At 31.6% G+C, this 18,769-nt stretch overlaps 1 protein-coding gene across 1 annotated transcript in view; it reads right to left on the reverse strand.

Annotated features, from left to right (window-relative positions):
• Positions 1-228: 228 nt before the first annotated feature.
• LOC132944676 (uncharacterized) overlaps positions 229-18,769 on the reverse strand; it is a 29,275-nt gene continuing 10,734 nt past the window's right edge. Inside the window, exons 5-10 of the mRNA XM_061014143.1 lie at positions 16,490-16,552; positions 15,279-15,311; positions 10,706-10,747; positions 8,928-8,978; positions 6,735-6,764; positions 229-269 (exon numbers count right to left, since the gene is read on the reverse strand). Of these exons, the coding sequence (XP_060870126.1) occupies positions 229-269; positions 6,735-6,764; positions 8,928-8,978; positions 10,706-10,747; positions 15,279-15,311; positions 16,490-16,552 (260 nt within the window). The remainder of the gene's footprint in view (positions 270-6,734; positions 6,765-8,927; positions 8,979-10,705; positions 10,748-15,278; positions 15,312-16,489; positions 16,553-18,769) is intronic.

Genomic DNA, 18,769 nt, shown 5'->3' on the forward strand with positions numbered 1-18,769 from the left:
CGAAACGAATAAAAGCGACCGCAAAAAAAAAGAGGTACTTACAAATGAAAAAATAAAAAAAACCCGTAAGAGCGAAGTGTTATCACTGTTATCACAACTATATTAATCATCCTTTTCATGTTATTTTGCTTGACTTGCTTCATTATGCGTTTAATTTAGTTTTATTTTGGCTCGAAATATGTTAACAATTTAATATATATAGGAAGGTACTGATTTAATAATAATAATTTACGTACCAATGGCTCCAATTTTTTTGTTGAGAATTACCTCTAAAAAAAATCAACCTACATTTTAAAATATTTTTGATGCTTGAAAACTAATTATCTAAAGAACTTGTATTTCATTATTAATTACAAATTATTTTTGTTTAGGTATTTTATATATAAATTATTTTTTAACTAGAGGTGCCCCTCCGTCATTGCCCCGGGAAAAGATTTGTTTTCTTTTTAGTTTGTATGGTCATGTTATTTTTATGCGGCTCAGCGGATTTAATGCTTTGTGTGCCGTCTAATATCTGGTGCTTTTTTTAAAGTGTAAAATCAAAAACCTGGTTTGAGAATTTGAATGTCTAGCGAGACCTAGCTAGTCACCTCAAATTAAAATCAATTTACGTGCAATTTAGTTATTTAAGTAAGCAATCCTTGAAAAACCTGCGCTGAATTCCGGACATTGTCCACAACGCCGAGCTACAGTAAGTGCCACCTATATGTATGCAATATATGCTAACTACGCACATTAAGAAGAAATATAACCAATGTAAAAATAGTATACCTTACCCAATCGATAATCACCAATTTAACTACTCTGGTTCGAATATCTCGATGATTTACTTGTGTGTCAAATTAAGTGTATGCCACGGAATGATATAAGAAATTTCCAAGCACATCTAGAGCGTTAGAGGAACCACAAATCTGAATTTCAAGTTCATACGTTTTTTCATTTAGTGAACAATTAAGCAAATGCATTAAAAATGTGGAATTTTTTATTATTTTAGTTGACAAACTGTTGTATTCCTCTTTAGAGGTTGAATTCCCAAATATTCTTTCTTAGCCTACGTTCTAATAGCTATCTGTATGGCAAATTTCAGCCCAATCCATTTAGTGGTTTAGCCTGTGCTTTGACAGATCAGTTAGGCACATTATTCTTTTATGTGTATACATATATAGACTACCAATTAAATATAATGTATACAATTCTGTATAAATATCATTATTGAATATATGTACAACTATCATTACATTGAATATTCCTTATTATAGTTGTGTAATTAAATACTTGTGAAACACCATTACAGTATGTCATTATTTATATATAAATATATTTTATTAATTATAGCAAAACCTCGTCCACATGGTCATTGGTCTCCATTTGACTCAAGAGGATATTTTTTATACATAATAATCATAATAATAATAATTCTTAACATAGTAACCACGACATTTTTACAAAAATATGATGTTAAAATAAATTTTCAATTTTGCTTTCCTTAAAAATTCTCCTGAAATAAGTGCTTGTTTGATGGCTGTGTCGTTTGGACCTAGGAATTGGTAGAGGAACTCGGGAATGTTGTGTTTGATTCTGGGTTCTGTTTACCGGCATTTGACGAGGATATGTTTGTTTGTTAATTGGCAATCTACAAGCCATGCATCTCCTTTGCTCATTAACACACCTGAAGTCCTTGATGAAGTACATTTTAGTATTCCGGGTAAATATTCCAGATTAGGCATTTGCTATTTACTACTTCCCTTTATATCATACAAACTATGACAAAAACCACCCAGAAATCACAGAATGATGAAACTAGTTAACGAGAAACCTCTCTAGCCTATAATTATTTTTATATGTGTAATCTTAATTGAATATGTTTTTATAATGTATGAAACGTCTCTATCGTAAAAACTGTACATTGGGCTCGTACCTACTATTACTTCTTCTTTTCTAGTTGAATTATTCATGTTTATCGGACGTTATGTTATCCTTTTTATTTCGATAAATTTAATCCCTTTTCTTCTCCATACAAGTGACTATTTCGCTCTTGTTGCAATATTAGAGTCTGTTAATATAACTTACGTAATTCTAATGTAGTTGACAGTTTCTTATATATTTTATAGAAAAGTATTTTTCTAATATTTCAGTAGTAAATAAATCAGTTATTATTTAATTTTTTTCTAATTGAAAATTAGGTGCAAATGTGTTATGATTGCTATTTCAGTACTTTTTCGGTTGTTGATGCATTGGTGTAGATATGTTTATAAATAGGGTTTTTTTGTTTTCAATTGTTTCATTAAATAATTGTTTATTGGAACCTATGTTTATTTGTCATTTTATGCTGTATCTTTTTTTGTAAATATCTAAGGAATAAATTTCTTAAAAGGATGCATTAGTGATAGCCATTACTACTTTTTAACTTTTCTATGGTGATGTTTGGTATTCCACAATTTTATAATGTGTTTGAAAAACCTGATTTTGTGTTCTATTGAGAGTTTATTGATTCTTCTGTACATTGGTTGTAATAGTAATGTAGCTTTTAATGGCATTGGTGTGACAGAGATTGAATATTGTGTGGTACGTTGATTGTTGGTTATGCATTGCATTTAGATGGAAAATGTAAGCGGTAAATTGTTTTGTCTATATTTTAAAGGCAGTTCACTTTATTTAGGATCTTCTTAAAAGCAATATTGAATGTCTTGATTTGTTAAAACCCTTCCAGGCCCACACATTTTTTGTATCTTTTTTTAAAAACAAATGTTCACTGATTCTTTTTCCCCGAGAGATTTTTCTGATTTCATTTTTGGTTTCTAGTAACAGTATTTAATATTTCCGATTTCAGTTTTGGTTTGAAGTACTGATATATATTTTTTGTCAAGCCTGCACCGAAAGTTTAGTTTTAGAAGCGTTGGAAAGCGACGTTTTTCCGTCTAGGGGGCGGTAAAGTAGGAATCCCCAAAAGTACCGGGCGGTTAAGTGGAAATCCCCAAAAGTACCGGGCGATAAAGTGGAATTCCCCAAAAGTACTGGGCGGTAAAATGGATATCCCCCAAGAGTACTGAGCTTAGATATCACGCGTATTCTCTGAACAAACAGACACTAAAATCTATACTACGGTCCTCATAAAACATAAACTTTTGGTTACATCTTATATTCATATTATAACCTCCTTGCATGATGCGTGAACATTTTTTTTTCATGAATTGGTTTTCGTATAATAATTTGGTTGTTGCATAGATCCCCGCATAATACATTACCTTTGCCTTGATTACATTTTTTTATTCTTATTTTATTTTAATATAATAATTAATATTTATACTGAAATCTATACCGCGGTCTTAACAAAACATACACTTTTGGTTACATCTTATATTCATATTATAACCTCCATGCATGACGCTTAAAATAAATAAAACCAAATCGTTTCTTTCATGAAATATTGTTTTAGTAGAATAGTCTGGTTGTTGCATATATCACATACAGAATTACCATTGCCGTGATGGCGCGATCAATGAACGCAGAGGCGTGACAAAAAATAGTATGTGTGGCTCGTGTGGGAAGGCAATTTCAGTCTTGGACGAAATGCGGCCCTCGCCTATGGCTCGTGCCGCACACGTCGCCAGCGACTGAAATAGCTCTTTTCCCGCCCTTGCCACACAATATGCTATTTCCATTTTTTGATTTAAATCTCGAATACTGGTATTAATTTCCTTTGGTTTCGGTTTCGGGTTTGATATGGTTTTTGGTTATGAACGATTCTAACGGTATTCTAAACCAGTATTAAATACATAGGTAATCCTTAGCTATTAAGTATATTATAAAATATACATATAGGTATTCCAGATGTACAAGATGCTTTACGCCTCCTAACCAACGTGCCCGAAAGAGCAACAAAGTATACGAGCTTCCGGAACCTCATTATAAGGGCCTAGAGGATTGCTGCGCTCAGAGTGACGCGAGCGTACCACACAGTTTCCACTACGGAACAGCTTCTCGCGTTTGAAACTAAAGGATTCCACAGGAAATTCAACGATCGAAATAGAATCAAATCGACGAAAAATGTAAGGAAAGCTGAGCGAGATGGCGTACTTGCTGCTTAGGACAACAGATAGAGTTACAGTCACAATATGGCTGGGATTCAAATGATTCTTCCAGACCTTAAGAGATAGTTAGGGGGAGGGAACTCACGTTCCATGTCACATAGCCTCTCTTTGGACATGTGTGCTTCACGCATTAGTTGCACAGGATGGGACGTGTCCCTAACGTGACTATCGGAATCTAAAGGAGAAACTACTGTACATATGGTATTTGACTGCCTACACTGCGAGAGCCATTACAACAGGAAGAGAAAGAGTGAAAGTGTTATCTTTAATTCATACTGTAATATCACGGAGTCTATTACGGGACTAACTATTTTGATTAATGTACAAAATGTATAACACTAATCGTCCGTCCGGCGGTATGTGTGCCAAATTAGTCTCGTTTCACCATTTGCTATTTTTGTTCTGTTAACTTACTGGTCATCGGCGAAGTATAATAAATTATATTATTATTTATTATCTTATTTCAATATATTACATGAAATTATCCTTTGTGTAACTAATTGTCTGAGTGTCTTGTAATTGATAAATTCACTCATATATTCCACTTTTTGGTATCTATATCTGTTGGCGCTGAATATTATCAGCAGTGGTCAGATATGGTAATGAGCACGATGGCACGACTGCAGTTCTTTTCGGTCAGTCCCACCTTCCACTCATCTCTTCTTACTATCTTATTATTCTTTGTGTATTACTATTGTTATTGATTATTAGAATCATATTTATTGTCTTTGTTATGTATATTATCTAAATATTTCTTGTGTTTTTTTCTTATTATCAACTGTTGCGGCCAACGCCCTTGTTGTCATAACTTTTATATTCTCTTGCTCTCGTCGTTCGAAAATGTTTTTATATATATTTTTGTTACGCTATTGTAGCGTGTTTTTCGTTCTTTACATTATTATTGTTGGGTGTTAGTACTCTTTTGGTACACACCAATAATTATTATTATTCTTATTTTTTTTGTGATAAATTTGTACAACGGTACTGTGTGGTCACTGTGACCAAAAACCAAATTATGACTGCGATACTTGCGACGAGCCTGGACGCCGATAGTGCAACGGCAGAGCCATTATTATTAAGAATAAACGTCCACGTACCATACTGTACACCGTGAGTTCTTATATAATTTCATTATACTGTTGTCATCTGTGGGTGATCTGTTCCGGCAGCGTGTACGTCCACTGTGCACCTCAACTTATCAACTGCCACCCACTCCCGCGTAAGTCCGCCAGCACTCGCCGTACTTTGTGGGAGGCCGCCCAGGTCTTCAGGATCCAATTCCAACAGATGTCTCTCCTTTGGGCTGGCTGTCCGGATCGCCGTCTGCAGTCCTTCAGTAGTTTTTTAAGTTAATATTTAGGGTTAGCCAACTCATGTGAGCTCTGTGGTCATTGAAAACCACACCGAATCGACCACAGAGACCCCCCCCCCCCTAATAACTAAACTCTATCGCTTCCCATCAACAACTCACCTCCCGCTCCTATTCGTTGTCGTCGTGTACATTAGGTTGCCTACCCAACGTATTACACGGTGACATGAAATTTGGTAGAAAGTGTGCAGGTCAGAGACAATCATAGTCTCACTTTTCGTCTCGATTAATATTATCGAGTGGTCCTTCGGCTCTGTGCTCGTCAGCTCTCTTGGCGTGCACAATATCTTTATATTAAATATATTTATCGGTCACTGGCCACTGCAGATACACCATCCCAGCGATAAAAGTAAACAGATATAGAACATTTTAATGGTTACCGTAATATACTACGTAAAACTTCAATATTTATTCCTTCATACAATATTATTATTTACTAGATATTTTATTATTGTAACGAACCCAATAATACACATGATATATTATTGTGATCGTTTCGCCTTCGGCTACATTTGGCAACATAAAGATTAAATAAATATCAGCACATAGAATTCGAATAAATTAATCAAAGTCATATATCCGATTAGGAAACCTATGGGAATATAACGAGAGGGCAATGCGATCTTGAACTCGCATTACAATAGGTTCTACAACCTCGCCTTATTCATAAATCATAAATGTATGAATATAATATTTAGAAATTGCTTATGAAATATACATAATATATATATATATATATATAATGCACGGTATTTAAATATTGACGGATGTCGTATAACATATATTGCAAACACAACAGGACACGATTCACGGATTAACCAGGCGTGGGAATATATCGATAATTAATTGAACAACGTCCTGTGAAGTCCACAGATAAGTCAATAGACTAGGGGGAAATGGGAGAGCAGGAGGCCCTATAAAACCAGACCCGAAACGGTCTGTAGATTAGACGTGTGACACCACAGTACAGACGAGCACCTTCGCGAAAGACAACATATCAACTTGGTCAAATTAGACTTAGAATATTTTATGCAGAAGAATTCAATAAACAACTTAAACTTTCAATCAGTCTAATTATTTCGTCAACTCTACCTAAGAAATCTTCTACCAACAGTCTTGCTACCTGCAAATTATAAACTAAGCAGTTATCCCAATTGCAAGTTTATAACATTATTTTGAATCATAGTGCAAAATAAATGTTATTCCATATCAAAAAACGAAAATATTTAAGTATTCTCCCCTTAAAAAGTATAGAGACATAGAAAAATACTTACCAGGATTATTCTTAAATAGTTTTTTCAAATCTATTGTTACAATAATTAAGGAGTTTAAAATCATTATCTATAATTAACTTCAAACATCATGTTATATGTATACGTATGTATGTGTCGTGTATACTCCGATCTACGAGGGTCCGACCGTAAAAGCGTGTCCGTCGCTGCGCATCGGTCTCCCTCCCACACACTGAACAATACCGATCAGAAGCAGATAACAAAGATTACGAAATTCGTTTTCATAACTAACGTTTACGTTATAAATTGTTTTTTGAGGTCATTATTTTGGTATTTAATATGAACAATTATGTAACATCCCCAAAAAGGATTATAAAACGCAATTAATTAACTGTGTTTTTATCAGCTGCTGTATACACGTTGTCGAGTAGTGGGAATGATACCATGTTGGGAGAAAATTCGGCCAACAGACGTTGCGTTCGTCGGTATCGATGCGCAGTTTACGGACGGACTCTCGTGGGGCGAAGTATATGTTATATATATGTATGTATCATGTATGTATGTATGTATGTATGTAAGTATGTACCATAGCCCTCCCGCCCCAGTGTGAATATGAGACCCCTAGAATTATTGGTGTCTATTTCGTTCAAGTATAACTGGTAAATATTATTATGATTATCATATTGAACTTGATGTGTGAATACCAATATGATATGACCACAGAATAAACAGAAGGGAATCAAAAGCATAGTCTCAAAATGATCCGACATTTTGGATTCTTGAAGTGAATTCTCCAGAGTAGTCATATTTCGAGATATTCTTATTTTTTCATTATTCATTTATTTATTTATTGTACTGCTTATTTATAGTCGATAATATTATTAAATAGGCAGTGCTATCATAGACTTTATACTATAAATAGACGGGCAATAGTAGCAGTTCGAACGATAGGACAAGAGAACGCTGCTGGCGGTACACCGTATACTGCGCACATGCGTATTAATGAGTACAATATTTTTAAAACCGTACCATACGTCCAGACATAAAGTACGATAAAATACTATGTATTCTATGTATAGTCTTTGGTACGATAAAATATTATAAATAATAATACATTTGTACTTTGTAGTTTGTACTTTAACTTAAGATCTATCATCTATGCTTAAACTACATAAGTCACAAAATAATTACCTATACAATATTATTTTATACAATAAAGATTGTACAGAGTGGTAAATCTGACATACAATTTTGCTGCATCAATGTGTTATGTCTCACCGCGGCTAATAGTGCATATGGTATACGGAAGACTCGTCTATTAGTATAAGGTCTATGAGTGATATATAATTCAATAAGCAGTGATGCCATACATATCGAAAAAATAAGAACATCCCGACATAAGGCTACTCTAAAGAATTAATTTCAAGAATCCAAAATGTTGGACGTGGTTTTATCACCTCCCATAAGAATTCTTATGTAACATTTCTTTTGATTCTCTTCTGTTTATTCTGTGATATGACCTACTAATATTATGACTTTTGATACTATCTATCAAAATCGTGTTTCATATCAAAACAAAATAAATAATATAGTTTTATATTCTGAAATCAAGTTAATACTTATAGGAGGTAAAAATTGAAAATACCCAGTACTTTTCAGAGTATTTTCTTAATAATAATCTTGAAAAAGAAAATATAATATAGAAATAGTAGGTAATTCAAAAATCAATAACTGTCGATACCCACTTGAATATTTCACAACATTTTTTTTATGCTTTTTGATCTATTTTTTACATATTATGACATATTATTAAAAATTGAATACAAGTTTCCTCATAAGTTGTTCTATCTATACAACGACAAAAAAGTTAAAAGTAAAATCACATGAATTTTTTATAAACATTTTAAGTTCAAATTGTTTTTTTACATTGTATATTTACCAATAAACTAACTATTTCTCCTCATTTGATTTTTGATATTTTGTTGTAAATAAAAAATAAATAATCGTAGATACATGACATTTTCACCAAATGCTTACAACCATTTTCCATACGTACATGCTAATATTTTGTCACGTTTTAATATTAGGTATACTCAAGGTATGTCATACGCCTATAGTATGCATGACGTAATGTTTTTAATTGTATATATTATAAAATCTAAATTCGAATAAAGCTGAATACTATATGACTTAAGTTTTTTTTAAATTTGTTTATAAGTAAAAAAATTAACTTACTAAATAAACAACTTGCACAACCACTAGGAACCACTGGATTATAGTCGTTATCTAATAAAATAAAATAACTTAAAATCTAATTAAAAGTCACTGGGAGGTGTTGAGTTACAGTTTTCTAAAATATAATATATTTAATTTGAATAATAATTTACTTAAAAGTAAGTTATTGTTTGCGCTAATGTGGCAATTTAGTGTTATTTGATCTATGATTATGTTCTGTGTCCCGTGGTGGTTCTTATCACACATCCTTTGCAGCGCAGTCGACGGTGGCGTCGGTTGTCATATACTGACCACCCAGTGCGTGTGTGAGATCATAACGTTACCTATCTGTGTTGTTGTGTTCAGTTAAAGTTCAATTATTATTCTCAAATGTTTTCTGTGTAAATTCAATGCAAATTGTTATGTCACCTAAATGTTTCTAGTTGTTGTATCTTTTATACTTATTGTTTTACAGTTTCAAACAAGTTGTTTTAAGTGTTAATTTGACCATTCAAATCGGCCTTTATATTCAATTCTTTCTATCTTTTGTTGCTTGCTGCCTAGGACTGTTTTCTTCGTCATCTCTCCACGTTTAGTCTTCTTTTCGGCTGCTGCCTCTAAACCACGTTTTTAATGTCTTATGTTGTGCTTCGATTCTGATGAGCATCGTTCACGCAACGTTCATTGCCCTTCATTAATAGTTTTCTCCAATTCAAGGGTGTTCATTAATCATTGCTCACCAGCGTTGTTGTGAATAGCGTGGTGTTATTTTGTGTTTGTACTGTCCTCAGTGGCAGGCATGGTGTATTCTGTGAGTTCTTCGTTGTAGTACGGATAGGTAGTCGCACGTGTAACGGGTTGTGAATTATATTGTTTATATTTAAGTCCCTAGGACGGTTCGTCTGGGGTGCAATCCACAACTTAACATGCCGCAGGTGAGTTGTGTCTTGAGTATTTTATGGCTGTCGGCCTATTGGCTATTGAAAGTAAAAGTTAAGTTTATATATTACGGAAAATGCTACACTATCTACTATAATTATTGTATATTATCATATTATCTATTAAGTATTAACAAATAAAAGATTGACAACAACCAATTTTCGTATTTAATAATTAGGTACTTCTACAGTGCCATTTAAGTTGCCTATCCTTCAGACCGGGAAGGCATAAGCTTTAATTGTAAGAGAAGGCCAAAAGCGAACCAACAATAATAATATTTTAAATACCTATGTAACTTATATTAAAATGAAATAGTCTTCTGAACATTATTTGCAGTTGTGAAAAATACAAGAATGCCAAATTCTCATCCAACATTAATATTATGAATTAGGTACCTACTTAAAGAAAATTAAATTATTAAACAATTGTATTTAGTACAATTACACGTTTTTAAGTAAATGAAAATTGTAAAATGTTTAATATAAACTAATTGTCTTAGATGCTGATTTTATTTAGGTGAACAATAAATAAATAATGTCATATTGTAACTTTATTCAATATAATAGTCTGATAATAATTGTTTGTGATTAAGACAATTCAAAGAATAATAATATTACAAGTCAGAACTTACATATTATCAAATAAAATAAAACTTAATGAACTAAATAAATATCAAATTATTATTTTTTATTTATTTTATGTAGGTACTTGGTTGTTTAATTATTTTATATACTTACATCAAGGTATTAAATTTAATGATTTGAATAATGTATAATAATACTATCGATACACATGGGTAGTAAATTGTTTTAATTCTAATTATTTCTATTATTTATGATAATCAATATTTGATAACTTACTAGAATTTGAATGTACGATATCTAAAATATTTTGAAGTTGATCTGAAATATAATAGTATAACTGTATAAGTAGTTGTTTATGTGTATAGGTATACTGCACCGTTACTGGCAAATTTATTTTGTTTTATTTCAAAAATATTTTACAAAATAAATATTGCACTTATAACTTATTTTTCAGAAATATAAAAAAATATTATGCTTAAGTCCAACAATATTTTTTATTGTATTTAAATGTAGAATAATGTATAATTGTTGCATCTTTTTCACATAAAAAAAATTAGATAACATTTTCTGATCCAGAAACTATTGGCACTAGGAGCAAAACTAAACCGTTACCTCCCTAAATTCAACATTGTACATACCTAACATGTTAAATTAACTAAATGAATTAATTATTTATAAAAACGGCTTGCAACAGAATTTTCTCCTCTAATTTCAGATAATGGTTTCATTCCACAGATAACAATATGCTTGTACATTGTGTAAAATATATGAAATATATTTTTTAAATAAAATAACATAACTGCACCAGGAATAGTAGTTTTACACCTATTCCTTGTATATTTTAATAAATTTTGTAAAATTATGTAACAAAAAATTATTAAAAGCTGAAAATATTATTAAGTTGATAGTTGCATCAAGTGAAACGGAGACAGTTTTTGATAATAACCAAAATAGCACAAACATAAGAAATAGAAGCAATGATTTTGTTTATATTTAGTAGAATGTATAAACACTACGAACAAATTTAAAGACGTACCTAAATAAAAAAGTAAGGTTTTTTCTGTTCTGCAATTAATTTTTAAATGGTTTGCAAAAAAAAAAAAATGATATCCAATCACAATAACTATTTTATTTTCTGTAACCAATGGCATCCCTATTTATAAAAACAAAATTGACTTCCTGAAATTACTATGAACCATGCTACTCAGGGATGGTGTAACTTTCTATCCCTGAAAGAATTTTTAGACTTGTTTCAGTAGTTACAGTTATTACCCTCATGAGGCATGCTCCAGGTTCTTATCTATTTTAGTTAATATTAATTGTTTTACTATTTGTAAAAAAAATAGTATATGCTGTTTATCAGAGACTTTTGATTTTACCCCCTCCCCACCTCGGATTATATTTTTGCGGGGGTGCTCTTGATTTCCTTCTATATATAAAAAAATATTACCTCTTTATATTATACTAGCTGATCATGTACGGCGTTGCCCGTGACAAATTAAATACCCGTGAATTAACCTTTTCTTAAACTCTGTTAAATATAACCTGCACAAATTGTGTACCAAAATACATAGAAGCGCCAACAGGCGTATCGCATGGATAATAATAATCGTTAGTAAAAGCAATAGCAACCATTTATAAACAAACATTTCCACCAAAAATCTCATAATCACTGTTTGAGCCCCATATTAGACTATGTTATTCGGAGATAACTTAGCATTCTAATGGTGAAAAAATTTTTGAAATCAGTCTAATAGGTTTTGAGTTTATTCGTTACAAACATCCAAATCTTTTCACTTTATAATATTAGTATAGATTATATGGAAGTATAGATATTGTTATAAACCCATTTCATTAGTAATATAAGCATTTCTTTGACATATACATATATATGTAACCATGACGTGTCCGCTGTAGGAACGAGCACGGCCGGCGTATATAGCATTCCGCTGCATGGGCACTGATTGGGCACCCAAGGTGAGTCAGTCGTTGTCAGTCCAACAGAACCTCCACAAATCCGTGTATTTTTGTGTTAACATAGTGTTCAAATAAAGTATAGTGATTAACTACCTCACTGCGTGTTTCATTTATTATGTTGTGTAGACGTACATAACAATATAAATAGTATAGATATAGATACAGATTATTGGCATTTCAAAATAAATTTGCCAAAAACAAAAAATGACTATTTATTTTATATTTATATATTATAGCTGATCTCGCACACTTCGTTACCCGTAAATAATTACAACTCTTAAAAAAATTGTGGTTGTTCAACTCAATTTAAGCATTCCTGCAGTATAATAATTGCCAAGATATTTTGTAACGAGAAAGTAATAAGTTACTTTTTTATTTGAATATTAAAGAAATTCCATTGCATTTATCTCTAAGTAACAAGTAAAGTGACTTAATTACTTTTTAAAATTAACCTACCCGACACTGGTAATACCTCTAGGAATGATATTATGTAGCGCAGGGGCATAATTAGGAATTTGGTTTTTTTTTTTTTTTTGGGGGGGGGATATACGTTTTTAGCAAACATTTATGGTCATTAGTCATTACCAATACTTTGGTCAAAATGTTAGCAGTATAAAAAAGTTTTGGGGATCTATCCCCATATTCCCCCCCTAATTACGCCACTGGTATAGCGTGTTTCAGAACTGGTCGAACAGGTGTAAGAAAATCCATATCAAATACAAACGTCACCATCACCTGCATATTATCAGAGATACACAACAAAGTTTGAGCTCTGCAGTTCAGCGGTCTTATGTCATAATACTTTGTTTTTTACGTTCGAAATAAAAGCATCAATTTCGGGAAATTGTTTGCGTATTTCTTCAGCTACTCTGTGAATATGCCAAACATGTAACGTGTTCCATTTTTGAGTAAAATGCTTTAATATTTTTTTCCTGCCTTCACCATATAAGGTGCTGCATCACTGAGAAATAGGAGTACATTATCGTGTTAAATACCCTTTGGCCACAACAAAGCTCATAGATTGATCAAATAATTTAGCTATAGTACTATAATTTGCTTTTTCTAAGACTTCGCAATTAAATAAAAAAGTTTTACCGAAACATCCAATTTCTAAAGTGCCGATTATCACATTAGCGATATATCGGCCATCTACGTCTGTAGTCTCATCTATACTCACCCACAATTTTTTATTCTCCACGTAAGTTCTAATAGAATTTATTGTATTATTGTAAGTATTACCTACATAGTTCTTTCTAATTGTGGATTCGTCTGGAATGTGTTGGCCGGTATACTTTGAAAGAAAATTGCGGAAATTTTCATTTTTCAGTTTAGAAAGAGGAATGTTAGCAGATACCATTGCAGTACAAAGATTTGTAGTAAACACATTATTTTTTGGAACGGTATTAATTAATGTTTGAACAACTTCACATTTTTTATTTTTTTGAATATCTAGTGCACGTAAATGTTTTTCTCTACCCACATGTTGTGATATACACCTGTCTCGGGTTATGCTATGCCGTCCTTTCTCGAAAGTTGATATCAACTTGGCCTACTTTCCCCAAATGAAATACCTCATGCTTCGGAAGACCAGAGAGTATAAAGTTTATATTTCAGATGTTCGTGTGCATGACAGTAAAAGCTGTTAAGTGTTCATCTTTAAATTTTGACTGATCCTTCTACTTCCGCTTTTTTAGCGATGCTAGATAGATTCGATGCTAGTTGTAACCTATCTATCTGATATTTATTCGGATTGTGGTAGGAATTTTATAGGCGCGTCCATGCAGCTCCATCAATTCTTGCCAGATACGAAAACTTGGAACCTCCTAAGTTCACACTTTCCATGAAGCTGGAATTTTAACCTCGCTAGTGCTCCTTACTTCGGGGGTCTCTTAAAAGCTGTGGTGAAATCAATGAAAAAATTGTTGATTTGCGTAGTAGGAGTCCATGCCTTAACGTATGAGGAACTAGTACTGTAGTTTGTAAGACCATTGACACCGCTGTTCTCTGATCATATAGAATGTTTAACCCCAAGCCATTTTCAAACAGGTCAAACACTCCTGTGTGTTCAGAGCTGAATATTTTAGATACTTCTAGTCGTTTAACTTCAAAGTGGAAGCTCATTCACCAGTATCAATAGGCGTTCTGAAAAGGTTGTCCTATAACCTTAACAGTTTATAGTTACTTCAAAATGGATCCCCGCCGATACTAAACTCAGAGTCGGTGACTAAGTGCTTATCAAAGATAATTTATCTCCGCCTCTAGGTTTGGCGTTTAGGTGGACTAATGGAGTTGTTACCTGGTCAGTACAAGGTGGCTCGTGTGATCAGGCACATGATAAGACAGGGTGCATTAGTTAGACCTGTGGTAACGCTACTTCTCTTGCCTACAGAATAAAATAAAATAGTTTATATGTTTCGGTTCTCTAGGCTACGCTAGAAGACACTATTGTACAGTTTATTCACTTGTTCCGTGATCATCATGATTTCCACATGACTCGTAATTTAACTTTAACTTTTTAACTACATAGTTAATACGTACCCACCCTTTCAATACTGGATAGAAATAGGTATTAAAAGACCAATTACACTAAAGGAACAACTATTAAGTAGGCTAGCATGTCATAAAGCTTTTTACGCAAGCAGTGACGTAGCCAGGGGATAGTATTTTTTTATGGATATCATAGGTTCTTAACGGTTGTTACTATATTATTTAACTGAGTTGTGAATTATTTTACAATATTTTATTCAGTTGTCCTTAATATTAAGGAATATGATAATCATGATCTGTAATAAATTGTTGGTGAGTACCTAAGTATAATGTCACCATTTTAATTTCATGTATATTCTATTCCAATTATTTTAAAAATACTCACATTCGGCCGAGCAAACGTTTTCGGAACATTTACCTATTGTCGTATGTACTGTGTTTAATAATTAGGAATAATGAGTTGGTTATATGTCTTTAAATGTAATGTTTTCGAAGGTCATATTTTCGAATGACGAGAGTTCGAAAAGTTATTACTTTGAATAGTAATTTAATCGAAAAATTATTTGTTCGAATAGTATTATGTTCAAAAATTCATATTATGGACGAAATTATTTATTAAATATCATCATTTTATTTTTAAACGTAAATTTTGACAACGTACCCGATGAATATCGTTTACTAAAGTAAAAATGATAATAAATAGTAAATAGCATGATATTGCTTATAGCTTATTAGTTATGACTATTAACGATCTACAGTGGTGTGGTCTAGTGATTGTAGTCTGTACTGACTACTGAAGTTTAGTTTGTTGCAATTTTTTTACGTTTTATGTAATTTGTTTTTTATTTTAATAAAATTAGTTCTATAGAAGTTATAAAAAGTATACACGGAGGAAAATAATTAAGTGTCCCACGAGAATTTACCCATTGCGATATCTCCTGAGATAATAAATATATCATATATTATCTGCTTTTTTTATTAAACTCACAGCGACAAGGACTACATAAATTCTATGTTTTAATTAAATTAAATTTTTTTTGGAAAAAATTCAATTCAACAACGAATAAACAACAATCCTAATTATTGTGAATTGGATTTTTAAAAGCAATTGCATATAGTTTAAGTTTTTAATTAATAATTTATAACTGCTTATATTTAAACAAATATTTTTTTTTTATATTATTGTTATTAATTTTTAAAATATTGATAGCTTTTTGATTTAAATAAATAATTTTTGTACATACAACTTTTTATCACATATGATATTCAAACAAATAACTTTTCTAACACTCGTCATTCGAAATATGGCTTTCGAAAACATGACATTTGAAGACATGACCCACCTCCAAGAATAATTTACATTCACAATTATCATTCAGACCACAAAAAGTTTTAAACCGTGCCCCTATTATAGAATATAAAGTCTGGATTAAACATTTTCTGATGACCCTGTTTTGTTTAAATATTGTAAGAAATTTAATATAGCTACTCATTCTATGGATATTAAGATAAAAAAATGTTCGCTTTTGTTTGTAAATATTATTTATATAAACAAAAAATATATTGATAAATATATAATGCTTATAAATTACTTACCCTTACAGCACTCTGTTAGTTTTTCAATCGTATTCTTAAATGTCTTAGTATAATACTCTTCAACTAAAATAAAAATTAGATCATTATCAGTTACATAAATTAGTTAGGTACCAAATTAAAACATAATGTTGAATAATTGGATTGTAATATATTGTATATATAATATATTGTTGCGTAATTCCAACGTTAAATAATGCACGTGTGATGTGTATTTAAACACGAATGATATGTTTTGGCACAGTCGTTACCTACTCGTTGCATTACCATTTACCAAGCGAGCTCTACATGGCTCTATTGTCCAATTTATTATTGGTAGGATAACCTTAGTCAACAATAATATTATATACTCGGGCTAGGTACTCAGCATACAATTATACTATATATTATCAAGGGCTAAATGTATGTGTGGTTGGTAAGCACGCTTACTACGAGAAGCGATTCATCTGAGACCAAACATAGATAGAGATAAGTGAATCATAAATAAATGACATGTGATTGATAGACAGCGCTATGCAAGAATCGCCCGAGATACTATTTTCAGCAAAATTGTATTAATTAGTTTTTGAAATATAGTATTTTCATGCCATAAATTTAATATAATTATTAATTACATATACAATAATTATACTTTTATTGAAGTCGTTCTATTTCTGTATATTTGTTATTAAGTACGATTTAAGAATAATTTAAGATATTCAGATTGTCGATTTTTTAGTTACAGCAACAATGGTCATTGTAAGAAAAATGCATTTATCGCTCCACTAAGAATCTAAAATAACAGTAATGCAACTAGAATGAACATTTAACTCTGCACTTTAAACACAATAAACAAAATACGTATGGTATGTTTATCGATAAATAGTTAATAGACAATAAATAAAATACAAATTAAAAAATAATATTCTTGCATGTCAAATAAATAATAATATGTAGGTATTCCATGGAGAGATAAGCAATTTCCAAGCACCTACATCTAGACTCTAGATTCTAGAGCATCGGAGGAACCATAATTCCAAGTTTAAACTTTAAATGCGTTAAGACTGTGGAATTTTATATTATTTTACTAGAAAGATGGCACCACTGCTGTATTATTACAACCCCTTATTTCCCCCTTTAACAGTTAAATATACAGAAATCCTTTCTTAGTGGATGTCTACGTCATAACAGCTATCTGTTTGACAAATTTCAGCCTGATCTGTCTAGTGGTTTGAGCTGTGCGTTAATAAATCAGTCGTGTGATCATTTTATATAAATTAGGTTGCAACGACTAGCCTGCCTGCGCTCCAAAAATATGAGAGTTCTTACTATAGTTGTAACTATATACAATTAAAAGATTCTAGTAAAAACAAATTGATAGTCTAAAATTTTTTATTTTTTTTTGTTATTAGATTTATGCTTTGACGACTGAGGCCATTATCCTGAAAGGTTGGTAGGGTTGGCACAGTAGAGTTGGAACGGTTAGTACGGTAGTATGGGAACAAGTGTATGATTAGTCTCAATTTGTTGGGCCAGACGGGCCATATTTTTGTACTATTTATATTTTTAGTTGATCAGTTGTTTCAATGAAGCTATTGTTATATTATTTGTGTACACACAATCGTATTGCTATGATTTATATATTTTTAATGTATTTATTGAAACCAATAAAATATACCCTTAATTTCTAAGTCTTTTTTCATACATAATTTTTTTCTAATTCTATAGCAAGTATACAAGTCTCAATTACACATTTAGATACACATTTCACCGACGCACTATCATTTAGAGGACTTGCTCATTGAAACTGTCCGATATCTATCGAGTGCCATACATATAATGCAAACCTTATCCATAAAGGTTAGCTGGTGGAAAATTATCTTACAACACATGAAATATAAATGACGGGGAACGGCGGGCCATAGTATCTATAACATTTCATGCTCCCGGTCCTAACATAATTATGGTACTATCACTAAATTCGTGAATTCGTGTATTACGTATCATGTAAGTTAGACGTTAATTGGGAAATTATTAATATTTAGAGATACAAATTGATAAATGTTCGTACAGAATTCGAAGGTTATAACAAAAAACAGAAATTAAATTAGTTAACTTAGCAATGATAATTTAATTTAGTTGATTGAATCGTTGTGAACCAATAATAGTTAAGGTATTATATTTTAAATGATTTATAAATAATCTTTATGAATATCTCTAAATTATTATTGAAACAATTCATACGAAATATAACTTCAAACCAAATTAAATGTTTACCTGCAAATTCCACAGTTCTATAAGAAA

The sequence above is a fragment of the Metopolophium dirhodum genome, chromosome 5, assembly GCF_019925205.1.
Source record: "Metopolophium dirhodum isolate CAU chromosome 5, ASM1992520v1, whole genome shotgun sequence".
Lineage (NCBI taxonomy): Eukaryota > Metazoa > Arthropoda > Insecta > Hemiptera > Aphididae > Metopolophium > Metopolophium dirhodum.